General features: G+C 39.9%; 1 protein-coding gene across 1 annotated transcript in view; it reads right to left on the reverse strand.

Annotated features, from left to right (window-relative positions):
* Positions 1-224: 224 nt before the first annotated feature.
* Positions 225-22,354, reverse strand: part of LOC137802623 (glutamate receptor 3-like) — a 60,063-nt gene continuing 37,933 nt past the window's right edge. Inside the window, 8 exon segments of the mRNA XM_068600633.1 lie at positions 225-1,725; positions 2,271-2,519; positions 3,681-3,795; positions 9,187-9,434; positions 14,711-14,909; positions 16,967-17,340; positions 18,429-18,635; positions 20,519-20,626. Of these exon segments, the coding sequence (XP_068456734.1) occupies positions 2,274-2,519; positions 3,681-3,795; positions 9,187-9,434; positions 14,711-14,909; positions 16,967-17,340; positions 18,429-18,635; positions 20,519-20,626 (1,497 nt within the window). The 3' untranslated portion in view covers positions 225-1,725; positions 2,271-2,273.

The raw sequence follows: 22,354 nt of genomic DNA on the forward strand, positions 1-22,354 counted from the left end.
TATTTGTCAATCAATGCGTTTGATTAAATTCCTTCAAGCTCTTCGCTACATCGCCTACATGATGAGTCTGGGCAGATGATGTAAACGAACTTCCACACGAACATGACGAGATGTTATTTCTATAGAAAAGTCCTGTTTCTCAATCAGCACGTCTGTGGAAGTCATATTAAACAGTGTAGTAAGCATGTAGGACCTGCAGCAGAAGGAAAAAAAAGATACAAAAGATGAATATAAACCTGCTTTTATTAAGGAAATGTAATAAAATCCTTTGTACATGACCTCCTCAGAGGTTCATTGTGTCCACACATGCAACTCTCATGGTTGAGGTACTGTTACAAATGAACTGGAAAAAAACAAACAAACTGGATCAAATGCCATTATGGGCTTTAAACTAAACCGGGGTCCATTTCGAGTTGCAGTTTGGTCAAACTATCACCAAATGCACATGCACTTTATCTGGGGAGAAAAGGATGGGATACTAAAGTCTGATATATTAAACAAATGTAGGCGTACATGGTTTGTAGCTTTTGTAGGATTGTTGTCCTTCCGTTTATAAAAAGTTTACTTGTACAAACAGACAAACGTTTCATTTGTAGCTCTCTCCTCAATGTACACTTCACCTTCTGCGTAATGCATAGACACAGAAAGCTTATCACGACCAAAGAAGCTAGGTGTGTTATCATTTACCAAAAAATGTTGAGATTCACAGCTGCAGATACTGCATTCACATGAGGACGGCTTCTACGTGTGTACAAAGTGTAAACCATAAGCTCAGTTAAACCATTTGTATATGCTGTCACATAAAAAGGGGTTACTCTCATTGTCTCTAAATGATTTATAATGCTTTTAATTTCAACAATATGGCACTAAGTGATTAAAAGCGGACCTCATTTCAATAAAAAATGGTCTTGTTTCCAAATAGTGGCAGTTGAAACAAATGAAGTCTCACATGGTTGATTTAAAAGAAGCATCTAAGTGAATACAGTCAGTTGTATATAATGTCCAACAGGCTTTGAAAAGAAAACCAAAATAAAAACACCACCTCAGCAGTTTCAGATGACTCTAGTTTCATATTATTGATGTTTTCTGAGTTGAACCGGGGCAAAATGTTGTCACTTTAATTGATGCTTTGCCCTATTGATTGATGCTTCTCCTAAATATTATGAAACTGAAAATAGTCTTATAGTAAAACAAGAAAAATAACTTTACTTCACTAAATATAACATTTATCCAACTTAAGATTTCACCACAGAAATATGCCTGTAAAGTATTCAAATGACTTAATAAGTACTACAGGATGTTTTGATTGCAAATCATGGCTTTTTTTTTTTCTTCTTCAACATAGAAAACAACTGATATTACAACAGTTCATCTAATTGTCATCTGAAGCACTGTTTTGCCCTATAGTTCCACAGATCTTTTAGTTTTTATAATTTTTCAAGTGGATTCAATTTAGATTGCATTGCCATGACGCCGAAATGCTCCATAAGGCACTACAAGAGGCAAATCTTATGTTTCCAGACGCAAAAGTCCTGTTGCAACATTGCCCTCTGTTAGTGTGATGGGCCTCACAACCCGAATGAGCACTTGTTGACTTGTAGGCTTGCGTCCAAGCTGATGACAAAGAAGGCCGCTGCCTCCAGGATGCCAGCCTCGGGGTGTCGGGGTCACACGGAGTGGCTGTCTCAATCCAGACGCACCAGTGGGAATCAACACGTTTCACCTCTGCAAAAAAAAAAAGATGAGCAAAGGATGAGGATCAAATGAAAGCGCTGCCACGGCACTGCACATATGTTTGGCTCAACTTAACTAAAAAAAACACAAGTTTAACTACTGTCTTCGAAAGGTCAATTCAAGGTTACCAGCTGGATGAATATAATGAAGCAGCACTTTTTAGTGAGACTGACACACTGAGTTAGATACTAACCTTCATCACGTTGTTTTCATTATCACGACAAGAAGTGACAAAAACTTAAACGTGTAATAAAAAGAAACAGCAAGTTTTCATTATGTATGTTTTCTTCAAATTGCAAAACAGCGGGATCTCCGGAGAGGCAGACAAGGCATGCTGGGAAGTCTGCTTGTGTGCTGGTCAAGTTGAGTGACCCCTTCCACTCATCATTTCCAGTGAACATTCTTCAAGTCAGAACCACTCAAGGTTTAAAGTCTCATGATGAAAGATTAGTGTCTTTCATGAGATTTACTGCAGACACTCGGACTCAGTTACAACGTTCAAACTGACACGGACGTGGAAGCAACGGTAAACATACCCTTTAGATCTTTACACTCTCTGTCCCGTACACGTTGTAGCCTTCACGATACGTGGCAAAATTCTGGGTGTTTGCCGGAGGGGCTGGCTTAAAGTTTTGAGCATTCTTTGCCAACTTCAGTCTTTTGGTTTCTTGCCGTGACTTATAGCAGAACTCTATCAAAGCCACGGTCATAGCCAGGCCAAGCCCTCCGACCAGAATATAGAAGACTCCTGCCACGTTGCTCAGGCTTAGTGCACTTGTCTTGTCCTGGGGGAGGTAAAGACCACCGTTAAGACTTTTTGAACTGGCAGTCTGAGGCTGACAGCCAACAACATGTACACTTACATCAACACAATGCACATCCTGCTACACTACGACTAGCAGTTACTCAGGAGGAGGCTGCTCATTGCGTCTACAAAACCCTCTGCCTACTTTAGCCTGTAAGTGAGATCAATATGAACGACTCAAATGTGTCTAAATCCTCCTCTAAAGTTACGTCTACCCCTAAGAGCTGGGAAGGTGAATGTAGACAGAGTTGCTTTCTATCCTGCTTTACCGTCTCTTTACGAGACCTTGTCTAGAGGAAGGCGGTCGTGGTCGTACAGGTCTACAGATTAAAACCTCAATTCACTATCATAGCTGCTCAACTTCAACACACTGCATTTGTACAATCAAAGAGGCAAGCTGTGGAGGGGGAATTGAACCATTTTGCTGCTATTAAAAGCCAAACAGTGATATTGAAATTAATTTATGTTAGTTTTACCATTTGCATGCTAACCATTGGGGACATTTTGTAGTTCAGTTGCAGTAAAAGAATAATATCTATAAAAAAAAGTGTGTGGCTTATAACCATCTGTATATTTATTAAAAATAGTTTATTACTCTGACACTCCATGTATGCCTTTTAAATACTATTGGACCACTTTGTGCTCAGATGGTATTCAAAGGTCAGTTTGGACTTTGTCAGAAGGTAAAACTCGCCGGTCATATTGGCGTTAATGCTCAGTTTGCATACAAATGAGGAACATCAACAATAAACTAAATTTCAATAAAGGTTTGGATGACAAAATAGCAGTATAATGGTTTCAATTCTATGATTAAACTTTTTAAAATTTGATGGTATGAATAAAAATATTGTGTGATCATGCTGCAAATTTACAAATCTGGATTTGTCTACGTACAGTAGCAATGAAGTCATGTTAATGTCATGAGTTATGATCGGAGTGGAAATAAATTAGAGTATGTGTGAAGTAAATCTAGTTTTTAATGTTTTCCACATGCTATTCTGCAAGTGTTCAGATATATCATGTCCTGAACAACATGTCTGGGACTATATATATAAAAAAAATATGCTTTAGATGTTTGCATATGAACATTTAGGTCAAAATGCACTTTTCAATCAGTATAAAAAGACCTGCAGCGACTGACCTTACTTCCAGAGTCCTTGGTTCCACATTCACCCTTATCGTACCACCATTTGTTTTTCAGCTTGTCTAAGATGCCTTGTTCACTGAGTTTCAATACTGCAAGGTTTACAGGAGTTCTTCACGTGGGAAATAACATAAATAACATTTTATTATGTTATTTTATGTTATTAAACTTCTTAAACTACTTTATACTGTACAAAGCGATAGAGTAGGGTCCTGGCCAACACATCACAGATAGCAAGCAACACTACAGTATATATATATATATACATACGTATATTTGTAAATATATGACCTTTCATAATCCATGACTACCCTAGCATGCCAGACCCCACCTATATCGCTTTGAGTAATCGGCACACACTGATCACAAGAGGAGAACAGATTTAAACTTGCAATATAAAGCAGCTGCTGCATAGCTTTCACAGAACGAAAGAAAACAAAGGCAGTAATTGCTGAGGGCACTTTTTTTTTTTTGATGCTATGGGCGGCCTTTTGATGTTTAGCAAGGTGGATCTAACAGGAACCCTTTCTTGAGTAAATGACTAATTAATTTCATTTCAAAATGGTTTCAATTTCATTAAAGGTTATATGTACTACAGCCTAATGTCTCACAAAAGCCCCCACACAGAGAACCAAATCGGAGGGTGTTTTTGAATGGTTACGAGCCGGATGAGGTCAAGAGAATTTGGTTTTACGACTCTGAACCAATGAGGGGAATAATAGTTTGGGTTGTTTTGTTTTGCAAGACATTATGTTCACTTTCATTGACTGATAGATTTCCCGGCTTATTTCCTTTCAAAAGTAAGATCAGTGTTTGTAATCCAAGATCGTGAAATATATTGTATTCACCACTGAGTTCCTTGAGTGTCAAAAAATAATACGAATGATGTGTTCTGATTATTTATAAAAAACAGTGAAATAAAAACCTAAACAACCTAAACAAGTCAGGCATGCTGTTGGGCGGATGGTATGCAGTCCTGTTCTCCAGTCAGCGCTCTTTGGAAGGCAAAGTAATGGTTTTGTTTCAGTGTTTAAAGTAGAAACTTCGATCTATGCAACATCAAACTATAATTTGTCAGATGCAGCTTCGTCATACTCTTCAGTTTAATAACTTCTAATCACATAAAAATACGTACAGCTGGTTAAAGCTTATGACTAGTTGTGATCAGATAATGTCTACTCTGTCCCACAGCATTGTGGGTAGGGGGATTTACTCCCTGTAAATACACGGATTTACACGCCTTTTCTTGTTATTACAGATTGTACGTCGACCCTCTCGACGCTGCTGCTCATCAGATGAAGGTCTCCGGTACACCACCAGGTGGTGGCAATGCACTTCTAAATTATCCCCAATTTAGAAACGCTCAAAGATTTCCCTGTTCCTTTTCTAATCTGAAAAACCTAAATGAAACAGAAAGTCATCCATATATACAAAACATTATGCGTATAACCTATTTATAGCAGTAGCTGGGTTGATATTTCTTTGATATTTGGCTAACCACTGGTATGTGGATGACGTACTGTTTAGCGAATACTATAAATTACATTTAGTCAAAAGATGTAACATCTGAAAGAGTGCAATGGGACATAATTGTCATCATCTTTGCTGGAGAACTTAAAGAGAAATCAAAGAAACTTTAGAAATGCTGCTCATTAAAAACACACACTGGTAGAAACAGGAAAAAACAAACATTTTAAACTCTACATCTGTTCCTCTCCCAAATTAATTTCTACAGCACCTTTCAGAACAGAAGGTTGTGAAATGCAGCGAGATAAAACAAGTAAATTTTGAGTTGCACACACACACACACACACACACACACACACACACACACACACACACACACACACACACGTTGTCAATAGTTACCAGCATACAGCGGTTCACGTCAGCCACCTCAGCCTCTGCCTTCTCTCACTTCTGCATTATCTCTGACGTCTGTTTATGCAAAAGCTCTTTCATTCTGCATCCAGTTGACCAATTAGATTCCATTGAAATCTGGGAGTATTTCACATAATCTTCTCCAGGAAGCACACAGATGAATCTAATCTGAAGTGCTTTGATTCTCTCGAGGTCAAAAGATCCTCAGAGGGCGATTGACATTTTTTAACGTTCCCTACTGACTAAGAATGTCTAACGTAAAAAATCTGCAATGTATATGACTCTAGAAAATATGATTTCCACTGCAATGGATCACTGCTATTTGTTCTTTTCTCAGGCTAGTTGATGTCAGTATCTAATCACAATCTCCCAAACGCTGATTAAGAACAAGAGGTGGACACAATAACATGGACAACTGTGCAAGCTAATGCAATGCAACAGATAGTGCTATAAATCTTACATTTGTGAAGTTTAATAAAACAATAATGTTCAGTTTCGTATTCATTCACCTTCAGAGTAATGTTTTGGGGGCGTAGTTTGTTTTGTGGCAGTATTACCTTGCATCTTATGAGACCTGTAAGCTTCACAAAGATAGTATTTATTGTTGTGTTGTAATTTGATACATTGCACAGGTGTTTCTTTTATTGTGTCCACCCCCTGTAAGTATCAGCTCGACCTTCGCTCCATTTGATTTGAATCACATCTAAACTTCCCCTTTTAGTCTGTCTGAAAAACAAGAAAACAGCATCGAAAACACATGAGCACAAAAAATTATCAACATGAAAAAAAACATGCACAATACCGACTCATATGGCCAAATTAGAACATAAATCACATACTGCATGACATGAAATGAAATAAACATCACACAGTATGAACAAAAACAGAGTTGTTTTAAATCCTCCAGCTTTGAATAAATAAAACAGTGGTAGATATGATTTGTCTGGAATTTTGTTTTAGTTCAAAATATCTCCATTGATTTCTTGTGTATGAATAGATATGCTGAATTTGATTTCAGCAAAACATTGGATTTAGCGTTATGCTGCGAATGTCATATTTTCTCAGTGGTAGTTACATACAATATATTCCCATCTTATTGTGAAATTACCCACACCTGCATTTGTGAAAGTGAAATAAGGACAAAGAAATGTGGCAGTCAGAGAGTTATAGTGTTACACTGGTCATCTCCTCCTATCTAACCAAGGGGTTGAGGCACATTGCCCGTGAGAAGAGACGGCGTCTTTGTGTTATCCCACAGGCTGTATCCATGTCCTGCTCACCCAGGAATGGATGACTAGAGTCAATAACAGCAAAGTTTTCTCCGTCTCCTTTCTCGCAATATGCCAAGTGTACTGTGGTCATGATTCAAGCTGAAGAGCAGAGGCAGAGATGGATCCACAGTTGAGGGCTACGACTGAGCCCTAAATCAAACAAAAAAGATCAGGGGCCTCATTCATAGAAAGGTTGTACAACAGATTTGACGGAAGAAATTCTCATTGGAAAAAGGTCCCAGCTGTTCTGCAGATCTGAGCCTGATGTGCACAGTTATGAGAGGGTGTAAATAAAGATAGATTATGTGCACACACAAACAAGTGAGACAGGCTTTATAACAATAAGGTAGACTTTTTTATATTGTAACGCCACTTCTTTGTTTCAAAACAACAGCTAAAGTGAGACTATGTTACTTTTGAGACAAATTCAAACTTACAAATTAAAAGTGAAATTCATAAGCAATAAATCTCAGCCCTATGTCCATATTAAGTTGCCGCAGCATCCCTTAGGACCGGGTGCTAAAGGTGGCAAACTTCAAAGTATTGGTTATGTGACCCTGACTTTGTTATGTCAAAAATAAACGTTTTAATGTTTTTAATTACAGAAAAAATCAAACAAAAAGTAAAACACCAGACAATTCAGCACCTTTGTCCTGTAATTGCCACTTGTGGCCACAGTGGCTGCTGGGTAGCAAAAGTTGCATGGTCTCACTATGAGGTCTGAATGCATCTTTACACACGTATTTGTACATTGTTTTTATGTTCACTATTTAAAAACTATATATTTTTTTTTTTACCAAAGTGTGATTCAATTCAAATCCTCTTGTACAAATGGAGCCCCTGGTCATATCTTACACTCTACCACTGCAGGGTTTACCAGGTCAGGGTGGCCATGGATAGACTTTGACTGGCCTTGGATCAAGACCAACCAAAGGTTTCTGTCTTACGCTGGATTTCGATGAAAGGATGTTGGACAAAAAAGTTTGGACCGTTAGTTGTCAGTCTTTCATTAGAATTCTCACGTTTGCCTGCGATGCTTAGTCCCCTCAAGACAACGCTGTTCCCCGTGCCTGCCCTAACACTCAGGCGGCAGATTGGATGGGTCATACTCTACATTGTTTGATTTGGAGGTATTAACTGTGAAATAAGAATAACTCTTTGTTTTCTGGCATTAGTTTGCCACATGGAGAAACAAAGCTGCCATGTTGGCCTGTAGAAAGAAAAAGCGGAAGGAAAGGTTTCTGTCTTTTCTAACCACAGGCCAAAAATATAGAAAACAACTACTCTGTCACAAATGTATTAAGCTTTTAATCATCTACTCTTCCTCTGTCCTACTTCTGCACTTTGCTTTTTCTCACACTATTTAATTTGTTCTTTCTCCATTAGCCAAGTAAAGGGTTCCCAGTCGATCACAGTTGCAAAGATGTAAAATCCAACTTATTCATCTGTAACTTATTATCAGATATTTGGGCCAAAGACTACAGTCAGTGTGACGCCAGCCTTGCCGATTACTCTGTTCTAGGATACCCGACTTTGGTGACATTGAGGCTGACCTTAGAGTCACCTCCCCCGCTGCCGCACTCTCCCTTGTCGTACCACCATTTGTTTTTCAATTTGTCCAAGAGGCCTTGCTCATTCAGTTTTAACACTGCCAGGTTAACAGCATTTCTTGAAACGATAAAACATAGCTTGTAAGAAAATGAACAGGTCCGTGAGAAATCTAATATAGAATATTAGTAAAAAAATAGTGATAAATATCAATGGTTCATAAGGGGAGCACGGAAGGGACAAATTGGTAAAGAATTTCACTGGTAAGGGTAAGAAGCATTGTTACAGCAAAGAAAATGTTAAATATTAGAGAGGTGGCATGGAGGGTTACATTGCTTGTAACTGAAGTGTGCGGGATGGGGACATTCTGTCATTGTTGAATTAGAAATAAGAACACCCAGCATGCAGCTTAACATTCATCACAACTGACAGACCAGCATTGTAACTAGCAAAAAACAATGCAAAAGGGCACCACAGAAACCAAAGGGAGGAGAGGTTAAAGGGCAAAACAAACAAAGGTCGGGAAAGGTGACACATCAACATTCAAATGGATTTCGTGATAGTGACTAATATACCAATAACCTTAAGAGAAAGAAGAAACAGAGACACAAACCAGATAGATAGGACAGAACAGAAAATGTCTGAACGTGTTGAATAAACTCATAACACTGTTCACTCATTGATGCACTTGGAGAAAAAAAGAAGAATTAAGGAGTGAGGAAGAAGAGAATGGCAAAAAGAGACATCAGGGTAGGTGGAATACTATAACAACATGGAGGATATTGTTATATTATCCCACCCACCCTAATGCAGAGCCTTTAGGTGTGGCCACACCATAGCCCTTAGAGTCGAGGTTGCCGCCCACTTTCATGGTGTCACATGGTTTCCGCTGCTCTATGTACTCGTTCATTGTGGATTCGAGTAGAAAGGCGAACTTGCCCTTCGACTTTCGTACTCTGGCAACCCCGTCTGGTGTTGTTTTGGCAAACACTGACGGTTCAGCTGATTTCATGTATGACCACATTTTCTCATAAACTGCTATTTTGGAGCGCTGCATCAAAGGACAGAGAGAAAACAGGAACAGTTTAGTTATGCACTGAACAACGACAAGTGTGAAAACACGCATGAGTAGCTGTGGTGAAAGGAAGAGTTCATTTTGGGAAATACTTTCATGAGAAGATTGATAGAACTCTCCGGCTGAGAGTGCTATCAATCTTCTCATGTACCACAACAGAAAGAAAGACATTAAGTGCATTTTCCAAATTATTAACCTCACACTTTCAAAGCAACTCTGGATAACGTGGGAAAAAAATGCAGCTGCGCTTTCTGGCCACGCCCCAGTCCGTAATGTCGAAAGCGCCTGCTGTCACGCCACAGATTGAGGGCGTGGCCAAAAGCGCAATAGGCCTAAAGATTTCACCACATACAGACAGTTTACATCTTTAATTCAGAGTGGTTTCACCCTTTAAATATTTCTTTTTGGTTTTAATGGAGCAGAGGTAGTAGTGAGTGGGCTTTTTGCCAGCAGCCTGAAGTCTGACAATCTGGCAGCTCAGCAGAAGCAAAACGCAGGCCGTGTTTGGTATCAATATTAACAGACAGAAGGGGCCTCGTCCTCCTCAGCTTGTGTACGTACCAGCAGGTCACAGCTGGAGTCACATTTTCATTTAAATATGCTAAGTCATCCGTCCAATCGATTAGACTACTGTGCTTTAGCGAGATTTTAATCTGTGCAATTTTAATAACAACATTGTTGTTTAATATGTTATGATGCTAAATATAGTATACAACCGTCTGTGCAGGTTGTTTCGCTCTTCTTATATATCTTTTGGCTTTATCTGAAAGATTATGTTCAGATCTTTCCTCATTGGAGACAGTTTTTTATTTATACATTCCTCAAAATGTTATATTTTTCCTTTAATTTGGTTTTCCACATCCACGAAAACCAATCAAGCAACAACAAAAAAAAGATTAAATCCACCAATTGTCTGGCTGTTATTGTGGTATAGCAATCGTTCCTAGAGGTTATTCATGATGTAAACGCCAAATACTAATTCATTTAGTTTGTGTTATTTGTTGTTTAATAATCTTTAACACACTTGACCTGCTGACTCCAAGACCGATGGATTCACCTCGGTGGCCAGTCAGCTGCCAGCTGGGGCAGCTACACACACACATGCACACACAGCGCTGCTCTGACACTCAGTACGCTGCTAAAAATGGCCGGCAAGAGGCTGATTGCCGGTCACCGGGGAGCTGGAGTACACAGCTGTCTACAATAGAGGGGAAGAATAGAGAAGCCGCAGTAAACCGGGGCTAATGTGACCTTCTGCTGAGCTCGGTAAGGGAGAAGGGCTTCAGATAAAATTTTGAGTTTGAACTTTTTATATTTGGACATGTCTTCAAGGGGATGCTTGCCAGGATTGTGACGCGCAGGTTCATAATACCTCAGGCAAACAGGAAGTAGGTAAAAGTGTGAACGAGCACTTAACGTCAGGAGAAAATCGGATTATTATATACATGACGTTTTACATTCATTGTCTCATTTATTGATGATCTTATACATTGGAATTTGAAAAGAAATACTTTTCTGATTATTGTATTCAGTATTGCTTTATTTATGTATTCATTGTCGTTGATAACCGGGCCCTGAAGCCTTTATTTACTTGCTTATTTAAAGTATAGAATAAACAGAAATGCAGTGTGCATGACTGGTTTTATCCAGATTGTATCCTCAGTAGTGGTGAGTCAGTCCCACGTCACATCTGGGATGTGACATTGAAGGGAAACATCTGAGCGAATTGACAATCTAAGTTAGCTTGGTGGTGTGTACGGCTGTGTTGTGTAAATAATTTACCGGGGATGTAATGGATTGTGGGCTCGGGCTAGTAAGTGAATCACTCTTGACATATGCACGATTTCAGTTCAGTTGAGTGTTCATGTAAACACCGTAACGTGACAGTAATAGGTGACGACAGGCCTGGTCATAGTGTGAAAACAGTGATTATTTTCTAGGTTACATGAAGACGCATGCTTGTCAGGAGCAGGTTAGTCGCTGCTGTTGAAATCTTTGCAACTCCCCATGCCGCCAGAGTCATAATTCTCACTCGCCGCAACTCAACAAAGACTAATTATTTCAATAAATCCATTTTTATGAATGACTTGTGTTGCCCAAACAGTCATTTAACAGACAAAGGGCCAAGTGAGGAATGTGGCTTTACTGCTCCTCATCGTCCTGGAAATAAATTGGTCCCAACTCAAATTCTTCCAGCGACCAGTTCATGTGTTTGCGGCTGACTTGGACGGCTGAGAGTGATTCATGGCCCTCTGTGTGCGTCTGTCACGCTGTCATCCACAAACAGAGACAACATGCCAAACAAAGCATGTGCAGTCTTTCTGGTCTTTTGTTTTTGATCTGCATGCAATTCGTAGTGAAGTGCATGATGAAGTCTGTAATTCAAAATAATCTACTGAATGTTCACGATCAGTGGAAACAAATGAATAATGTACCTAAATAATGCTGTAATTAATGGTAAAATGATCACACTTTGATGTTGTAATAGAAAGTAAACAAATTACTTCTTACCTGTCCTCTCCTTTCACACATCTGCTAACATTATTCAATGTCAACCCTTTAACCTCTTTATAAATATACACACACAGACTGAATGATCCAAATAAGTTGCCAGTCTTAGTAAGTAATTGAGGAAAATGTGATTTAAAAGGGGAATCGGGCAAATGAGATGTGGCATAGAGCGCTTCAGAGGTGCTGATGATTGTTTTTAAGAGAGCAAGCCTCGCTGCTGCGAGTCTTTATCCTAAACTAAGCTAAGCTAATCATCTATAGCTCCAGACACGATGGTCTTGACCTTTTGAAATAACTGTCAAGAAAGTGAATGAGCCTGTTTCTTTAAAAATGTTGGACACACATCCTGAAACAGATATGACACTCAGGAGATACTGATGATGCTCAGCGGAAAGCGACCTGGTTGAGGATGTGCAGAGTGGTTTGAGAACAAAGTTTTGAATCCTTTCTGACAAGCAGAAAAGAACAAGAGTGAGTGCTTGAGAAATTGGCTCGTTGGTTATCATCGTACATCATGTGTACCGAGGAAGCTGTGTGATGTTCTTTGAAATTGATATTCTTTAAAAAGTATTGACAGCCCCTATTAATCACTAGCTTTGAATCTCCAGATTTCAATACGTGTGGCTTAGAATGGCTCCTGTGCATTGACATCTCCAGTTTGGAGGAAGAAAGGCAGAGTATTTGTCACTCTGGATGAAATCCCTCCACGTGTGTCAATTATCTCCTCAGGAGCATCTTTGACAAATCACAGCCTGCCAAATGCAACGTGGATAAGCACATCCAGCGCTGCTTGTGGAGCTGCAGTTAATGCAGTGATTCATCAGGAAGTCTCAGGAAAGAATCTAGTTGATATATTTACATTCAAAAGTTTATTTACGGCTGCTGGATGTGCCAATCAAATAAAATATCTGTACTTCTTTCCTTGTTCACCTTTTTTTTTAACATTAAGGTAACAAGGCAAATGGAGAAGTCTGCTGAAAAGGTTCTATTTTGACAACTGAATTATTGCTCTCAGTGCCTCGCTTCATGTCCATCTGCTGTCCCTGCAGTCATGACCACAGAAGTCGGGTTTGAATTATCACACAATAAAAGAGGAGATCAACAGCTTTGTGACTAAGGATAAGCCGTATTAAAAGCATTTATTTTGTGATATAAGAGAAAGATTAGAGATCCCCAAAAGAGATCTTTGAAACTGTTAAAATTCTCTATTTCAGCAGTAACTCTCGTCCGCAGTTCGTTGGATTCTCACTCTCTTCGCTGAATAAAATATTTTCTGAACAGCCACATCTTTCACTAGTAATGTTTTAAAGTACTGCAGTGCAGGAGACAGCGTGTTACAGATGACCTCCTCCACACTGATCATGTTGATTGCTCCAATTCAATGCTTTTAGACCAGAGTTGAGCTTGGCACCCGGCACACCACGCCACTCTGCTTGAACGCTTTGACAAATGGGTTGGGTGACAGAAATGTTACACATGCCTCCACTCGCTGCAGAATCGCACGTTTCTCTTGAGAGCTATGCATACTTTTATTTGATTGTGTTTGGACTGACTCTGTCCTGACAAGACAGAACTCTGCTGCCAGCTGTGAGAGCAAAAAGGGAGCAGATAACCAAACCTCACAGACAGAAACAAGCTGTTCTACCTTTACTCTGCATCTTTACTCAAGCCGTCTGCAAATCTCAGAAGAGATTGTTCGATGTGTTTTTATAACTCCCTGTGGACTGAGGCAGTCTGAAACCACACACGGTCCCTTCCAGAGTCTAATGGAGTCCACGGGGTTTATATTTGTCAAACGTCTGAGACTCACTCAGAGCCCTCACACCAAGAGACCAACTAGGACTTAGAATAGACAAAGCTCAAAGAAAAACAAACTAATGGGATTTTTATAATTGTTAGTATTGAAATGTCATTCACACAATGGGTGTGAATGACATTTCCATTGCTGGGGAAAATGATGTTTTCTTTGAGACTGCGGCTCAGTGACAGAAGACATCTTGAAGTTCTTCATAGACAGAACTGACCTGATAATCAGACTGAACTGTCGTGTCACTTCGTTCTTCACGAAACGCTGAACCAATCAGAGATGTTGGCAGCGATTCAGAGGCTGAGACGGAACTACACCTTCACATTTCCATGCAGAATTAAAAAAAATGGATGCATAGGTTTCAAAATGATTCACTTAAGACCCACAAGCTTACACAATCTGGCACCTGCTTTTAATAATCACAACGCTAATGAAGTATTATTAGTGTTTTCAAGGCTACATCTTTATCTGTCGTTTATACTAAGAAGTGTATGCACCGAATGACCTTTACATGCGTGTTTGTGCACTTACTTTGGCAACAATTTAGAAGTGGATAGAAGAATGATTCTTCACATAATGATTTTGAAAGCATAAGCCTAAAACCATAATTTAGTTTTGCGGAAGTCACAGACTACACTCGCTCATAAGCAATGTGTTTTAAATCAGCTGTTTACTCCTTTAGCGGTACTTAATTTGTTTAAAAAAAAATATGGTGCACCACTGTTTTATAATGAATTAATCAAGTGTCGTTGTAATATTAGCCTACTTTAGAAGTGCTGTATCAGTGGAAAGATTCTAGTAATTATAGCATTAATTATTTATTTGATTTATTACCTGACAGGTAATAAATCAAAACACACAGAAAAGCTGCTGGGACGTCTTCAGCTGGCAGGATGCAGCGACAGCGTGAACGACAGCCAGCCGAGGCACTCACCCTAAAGAACTCCTTAGTGGAGCCTGAGTCTAACGTCCCATAGGCGATCTCTGTCTGCTTGGCCAGGTCCTCGGCGCCCTCGATTGGAGAAACCATCCTCTCCACCGTGAGAAAGGCAGCCAGGTTAGCCGTGTAGGAGGAGATGATGATGAGGGTGAAAAACCACCACACTCCTCCGACGATGCGGCCGGAGAGAGATCTGAGAGGAGGAAGCAGAGCAGACAGAGAGACATGAGTGCAGAATGCCCAACCAGGGGAGAGGAAGCGTCTACTGTGTTTGGTACGATGTGAGACGAGAAGTTTAGCTCAGATTACCTCCTTAATTTGAGGATTTTAAAACTTTTTGGAGAGGTTAATTAAGTGACAAAAAGTGTGATATTATCCGCATGTCCCTGGTGCTCCATGCTATTTGCATAAATGAATTTAAGAGTATCATGAACTCAATATATGATGATTGATTCATTCTTTCTTTGAATGTAATAATATGCCTAATTAGCGCAATATAACTGTGTCCACATTAGGTTTTGGAGATAATTCAGGTGAGCAGGGAAACACTCCTGGGGGATAACACCGGCTCACAGTTAGTTCTGCTGAATTGGGTCCATTTTGTTTGTCTTTGTTGAAATAAAGCAGGTCCTGGTCCTTAATTTATTTGAGGTATCTGTTGATTTAAAGTTGCAGGCAGTTTTTAATGCGGACATTTGTCTGAACATTTAGTGTATTTGTTGTAAAATGTACCGCTCTCCATCACAAATTTAGACTAGAGAGGACAGAACAAATCTGAAGTTCAAGCACCGTGAGACTCCGTCTGCCATTGACTTCAGGGTGCTCCGTCACAGCGATACTCCCATCGTGCTCACTGTTCCTTAACCAATTCTTCACAGTTTTCCCATCAGCGTAAAGGCTCCGACTTTAAATCTGTGCCTTGCAGAGCAACCTTGGGTTCATATTTTTAAATTTAACTATTCTCTCTGGTACCATCCCAGATTTTCACGATCACATATAATTCACTAAATGTGCTGCTCTCGGATGAACTCACATTTCTCATTTAAAATGAGGCTGTATTTGCACCACATCACTGCATTGCAGGTGTACTGGTCTGAAGTTCTTGTAATATAGTGTTTTAGTGGCTTATGTATGTATTTTTCTCCCCTTATGATGCTTTTCAGGTTGTCAATAATTTGTTTGTACTTCAGCAATCAAAATCTACGGTCTGTCATCGCTATATCATATTTGTATTATAGTCCTATCTCTAAATGGCTTGTAATTATTCAGAATGGCATCATATTCAGATCAATGACCATAGTTAGGAGTTGGTTGAAACATGGTTGGGCGGCAGAGTTGTAGCCACAAACAATCACTCGCAATCAATAGAGTAGGTGGAATTAAGTCCACAATTTAGATCGTCAAAGTTTATTCATATGCACTGATCATTCACTAGCTTTCATGAGGTTATTAGATCATTATTTTTTTATGTGACTACATGTTTTTTACTTACATATATATTGTGTCGCTATCTTTCAGATGTTTTTTTTCGTAGTGAATACTTATAATGAAAGTGTTGTTTACCAAAATAAATAAAAAATGTTATTACTATTAAAAACACATTTTTCAGAAGCAAATCATTAACCACTCATCCGATTTCAGACTAGTTTGAACCCATGAAGAACCTCTCCTTGGTCTTCCAGCGTCTCAGATGAAATGATGACGGAAGCAAAAATCCTTGAAAAAGAGGTGAGGGACACCACAACAGTGATGAATGAAGATATGGATAAATGAACAAATAAAGGGGATGACCATTAAATTAGACAAATACATAATGTAAATGGTGCCCCCCCCCCCTCCCCTCCGCAAAATGCATTATATGCACCAATGAGATGACCGTAAAATGGGACATGCAGCAAAAACACGGTAGCCCTCCAAGAGTCATGAGGAATTCGAGCAGCTACTCTGAATGAAATATGATGACCCCTGTGCATTTTACAGCCCTCAGCATGGTGGATATAAGCTATTTTGTGGATGCAAAGCATCACTGCCGGCATGCAGTTCTAAAACAAAGGTGTGTTTGCTCAAACCAAGAAATGGGAGGAAAGTGCAGTGAAGTGAAGCATGAGGGTAGGTGGACAGCAGCAATGTCAACGCTCAAAATAACCTATATGCACCATGGCAGGAAGGAGATGTGTGTATGGGACTATAAAATGCAGAGAGATGACAAAGACAACTGAGGGGTGGTGGAGAGTGAATACAACAACCAACCTTGGTGAGATATCGCATCCTTGCTGCATGAAGGCACCCAGGGAGAACCACAGGCTATTAAAAATCCCAAAGTCGTTTGGAGGGTCTGGGGGGCTCTGAGGGTCTTTGGCCTCATCATTTTCGTCCAGATGCCACTCGTAAGGGCTGAAACGGCTCACCAGGAAGAGCACCACACTCACGCCGATATAGGCAAAAACTATACACATCCAAATCTCATAGGCCAGTGGGTCCAGGAAGGAAAACACGCCGGGTTTGGACTTTTGAGGCTTCTTAATCATAATGGAGATGCCCAAGCTCATAAAGGGCTTAGAGAAGTCTATCACTTCTTCCCGTACCAACGTTATAGTTAGAGGAGCCACGGCTATGTCAGCTCTCTGTGAAAATGGGAACAGGCACACCGGGAGTTAGTCTTACAGAACAAATAAGCAACCAAAGGTTTACATATTGACTTAATATAAGAAACACTGATAAACTCAAAGGCAATGCAATAAAGATGACTATATATAAGTCACACCGTCTTCTAATCACATATATATGTGTCCAGGCACTCATCCTTTAAATGAATTCATGGAGTGAAGAGATTCTACACAGTCAAATGCGACAGCTTAGAATATACGGAATAGACCTGTGATAAGGCCTGAGAGAGGGATATCTGCCATTTTAAAATGAGTCACTCAGCACTTGTGTTGGCTAATGTCTTTGTCTCAGTCCAAATCTCCTCCATGAATCAAACAGAGGGTTGGAAGACAGAGGTGGAGGAGCTTATGTAAGCAGTTCATGAAATGTGAATCGGCCTGTTAAATTCACCTCCATCAGATCCTTTGCAAATCGCCTGACAGATTCGTCAATTAGTATCTCACTGCGGTGACAAAAGTTTGCATTGAGATGCTTGGCGGTATTGTAACTGGACATCAAAATATATCAATATTAAGAGGGCTACAGAAGAGCAGAGCCTTCTGTAAAAGAGCCACAATAGTAGACACTACAGGTTTTAAACAAAGCAGCCTGCACTGAATCACGGCACTGTTTGTGTGCAGATTTTTGTTTTGATTCCAGTCTTCTGGGTGAGATCCTTTAACATTATTCATTCAGAAGCTGAGCTCTCATAAAAGATGCAAATTGTCTTGTTAAAGCTAGTTTAAGTGTGAGTGAGATGCATGACAAAAAAAACTGCTCAGGCAATTTTAGTTGAAGAAGGGTTTTCCAAAACCCACTCAGCCCACTTTGATTGATAGTACATTTACATGGTAATATTCAATATAATCTTGCATCATTGGTTTTTTTGGACAACAAATGGGTAGAGTGAGTTTCATAAAAACCTTTCTTATGGTAAATGTGGAGGATACTTAATATTATTTACTATGCTTTACAATAATCTTAATCAAACAGTAGCAAGAAACGATAAAAGATGAACAGTTAACCTCCTCCCCCTTATGAGCTACACAGGAGGACTGAGACTTACCCCATAAACCAGTTCACCCACCATCCCGTTCCACGTCTTGGTCTCCGGATCTCTGGCGCCGTACTTCCCATCCGGGACTACTGACAGCTTATATCTTATTCCCACATGTTTTGCAATTTCAGAAGCTAAATCGACACAGTAGCCTTCATATCTGTCATTCCCATCCATCTGCATATGATTTTTCTTGTACATCACATACGGAGCTTCCTGTTAATTAGACAAAATGTTAAAGAAACACACACATCCACAGTGGCTAGAACTCATGGGTCACACAAGGCTGTGACACAATTGGTACTGAAAGCATGCAAACATGCTGGGGGGACAGACAAACAGATATGGGGGACATTTAAAGCCAAACAAAGCTTTGTTTAGAAGGATCTACGCAGCATCAGTTGCAGGCTTGCTATTTGGGGCCGCTGCTGGAGTCAAGAGGCCCAACGGGCCAGCGGGAGGAGCAAAGCATCTAACATGTATAAAGGAGGCAAAGCAGGATGTCAGATCTTCATGCTAACCTCATCCGCAATCTAAATGTGTGACAATGGATGACAGGTGGAGGTTGCATGTGCTTTGCGTCAGCGTGGCACGGGGAGCAGGACAAGGTGAATGGAGCACTTTTCCAGTTCATGAAGTAATCGTCAGTGACAGCTCAGAGAGATACATCCCAAATATGGATATCAATTTACACATCGGACAACTATCAAGCTCAAAAAACGTGAGCCACGTCAGAAGAGTAGTTGTATGACCAAATAAAAAGTCATACCGGTTGTTTTATTCGTTTCTATCATGACAATAAAATAATCTGCTTGTTGTCTTGATTATATCGTTTGACTATCCCACATCACCTCTGTGCCTTCGATTTCAATAAAATATCATGTAGTTCCTCAAAAATGGAAACTCAAACTAATGTCACCTTGAGGATATTCAGCAATGGAGACTGTCTTTGCCTTACTCAGCCTTTCAAAGGTTATTTCACTAACAACCAAAGTCATCTGCAGAGGAGACTGATACTTGATTCCTCCACAGTATCCCGCAGTTTCACTCCTTTGTTGTATGAACTAGTCCCTCTTTACATTCCCTTCCATTCTGCAGTCATGTACAATGTCACAAAAAAACTAAATGAAAGAGTCCCACCTATAATAATAGGATGGCCTTTCATTGAATATGGCATTTAACTTTAAGTTATGGAATGTAAGAAAAGCAACATGAAGTTAGTGACATGACTGTGATCACAAATAATAGTGGTCTTTATTCAAATCAAAGGCATGCTTGGCAGTGAGAAAATAATGCAATGACACTACTCTTCTGTTTCCTCTTCCTCACAGTTGTGTTACCTGTCTGGTCATGAGGATAATGAGTCACTACACATTGAAATGAGAATGTATGGCTATTACATTCTGAATTTGTCTAAGATGAAAACACAATAGGCAAAGTCAGAAGGAACGAGAGGCCGTGGTTTTAAATGTAAGATAAGGAGCACCTTATCTTACATTTAAAAAGGGCTGATGATGACTACACTGTGACAACAGTCTGTACAGGAACTAGCACCGTGTCTAACCCTGAGCTTGCTACACTGGGAGCACTGGTTTAAGAGATGCCTACAATATATACATTATAATTCAGTGCCAAAGTAAATTTGAACAAAGAGATAAACAGTCAAAGGTTGCAGCCGTTGGTTGTTTATGTCCTCCTTGTGTGCAGATCATTTCATGTCTCCAGTGAGACACAGCTGGTGAACCCCGGCGTCACTGGCACTTTACTTAATGAGAGGGAAATTTGTTTACTTACGTATGCACTGAATGTGAATACAATGGTGTCTATCTTTATATTTATCATTACCAAAGCCGTTATTGTGATGTCACTACTACAACAGCCCACCGTAATATAAAAAAACCCAAAATGCTTTGACACCCACACGGATACAGTTGAAACACTCTTTGTGAATCGACTGTTTCAACATGTAGTGAGTGGATGGAAAGCAACTGAAAATGAAATAATTCTACCCTCCCAGGACAGATTGCAACAATGGACACCTTGACCTTGAGTGGCAGAAATCTTTAGGTGAAACACTTAAAACCTGCTTGAGAGTGTACCATAATAGTAGTGACCACAATTGTTCGGTTTTCCACAGAAGAGGACTCGTTGGTGACCTGCTGATCCATAATATAAACAAACTTTTCGTACTCATTCCAGTAGCCGATCTGAAAATGAAACAGAGGTTCACAGTTATTACAAGAAGCAGAAAGACTTTTTTTTTAGTAGCGCCTCCAAGTATTTGTGAGTTGATTGGTTCTATCTCTACAGCAGGAGACAGTGTGAGTTTGGCCGAATGTAGGATTTTATAAAAAGCTTGTAGTGATGCTTTTCACTTCACCTGGGCTACACTTCAGCAGAGTAGGCGTAAGCTATTCCTGGCTCAGAAAAATGTTCTCTTACATAACACCAAAGCAGCACTAACTAGCCCTCGAAGACTGATCAAATTAATACCAGCAAGACAAATCTAATAGTCTAAATGTGCCTTATCTCGCCATTGCAGTGGGTTCTTCTACCGTTCTATTAATACTGCACATAGCACACACAGTATAACGTAACACAAAAACAAACACTGGCCGGTTGTGTCTACTGAACCTGAGATGATTCCAGTGGATGCATTATGTTTATTTCTGTTACACTCTGATTTATTCGGCCAAGGAGAAGTCAGCGGCTCCCACGTCTGATAGCTATGATGAACAATACTCACTCTGTTGTCACTGCAGATTGTCTTGCACTGTTTGGATGTGCGGGCTGCTGTGATGCATGTTGCCATGTGACCTGAACTATGTGGACAGTAGAGGGCTTAGTCCTATTATACAAAGTCCAATTACAGCACGTAGGGATGATGTGAGTGTAGTGTATCTGGAGATCCAACTGAAATTATTCCTTATATGCTGTGAAAAACCGTCTGATTTTCAAATTGATTGTAAATAGTTGTATAATTAAAAATAGAAAGAAAACTGTGAACAAATATCAGAAACATCCTTTTTGCCTCCAATCCCCTAAAGAGGCAGGTCGATGCATGTGTTTGGGAAGACTCTTTCTGTGGTAACTGGAGCTTACAAGCTAATAAGAGGATAGACAGTCTTGTGTTAGTGGTATTGAAGAAAAGGACCAAATGATTCAGCATCTAAACTAACAGACATTGACAAGTGTTACAGCTCTCAAGCTAAATGGCTAAATTACCTTTCTGACTGAGTGCCCTTCTCCCCTGGTTGTTTTCTGAGCTCGTTTACCGAGCCAAGGCACAAAAACACGCTTGTAGACAAAGTGGACACACTGAACGCTAATGTGTGCCACGGCTCCCAGTTGTTCGCTCTTGTCTGCCTGTCTAAGGCTAATATGTTTTCAAATATAGTGGAAAATTAAATGTTTTTATTGGCTACATGACAAAAAAAGGGCACCCTGTTTACAGCGCACATCTCTGTGCTGCAGTAACAAATAAACTACCTTTAAGGTGCAATACTGCGGGAAGGACTGAAGCTTTAAAGCCTGCTTCACAGGACCTGTAACCCGCCTCGCAGCTTCATTATAGTGAGGTTCAAGCAACAGTTGTACTGTGATGGTGGATTAAAGGCCGTGTTGGTGAATTTCGTTCAGGGAAACTGAACTTCAAAAAGACACATTTGAATAAACACATACACATGAGGATACACAAAATATCAGCTATTTCAAGTCTTGCAAAGCAAGCCCACATATTACAATTTGCTTGTTGTCTGCCTCCACTCCATAGGCATTTGCTTAATATAATTTCAGGCGAGGGACAGTTCATTCAGGCAAGATGCACCACTCGCTGGGCTGTCAGTGGTTTAAGCATCACATTTTGTGTCTGAGTTTTAAGCCGTGTCATCTTTTAAACTAGTAATGTTGATTGTTTCAGCTTCTGGGGCCTCGAC

This window comes from Clinocottus analis, unplaced genomic scaffold (assembly GCF_023055335.1).
Source record: "Clinocottus analis isolate CAN_PGR_092001 unplaced genomic scaffold, fCliAna1.0.p SCAF_5, whole genome shotgun sequence".
NCBI classification, from domain to species: Eukaryota; Metazoa; Chordata; class Actinopteri; order Perciformes; family Cottidae; genus Clinocottus; species Clinocottus analis.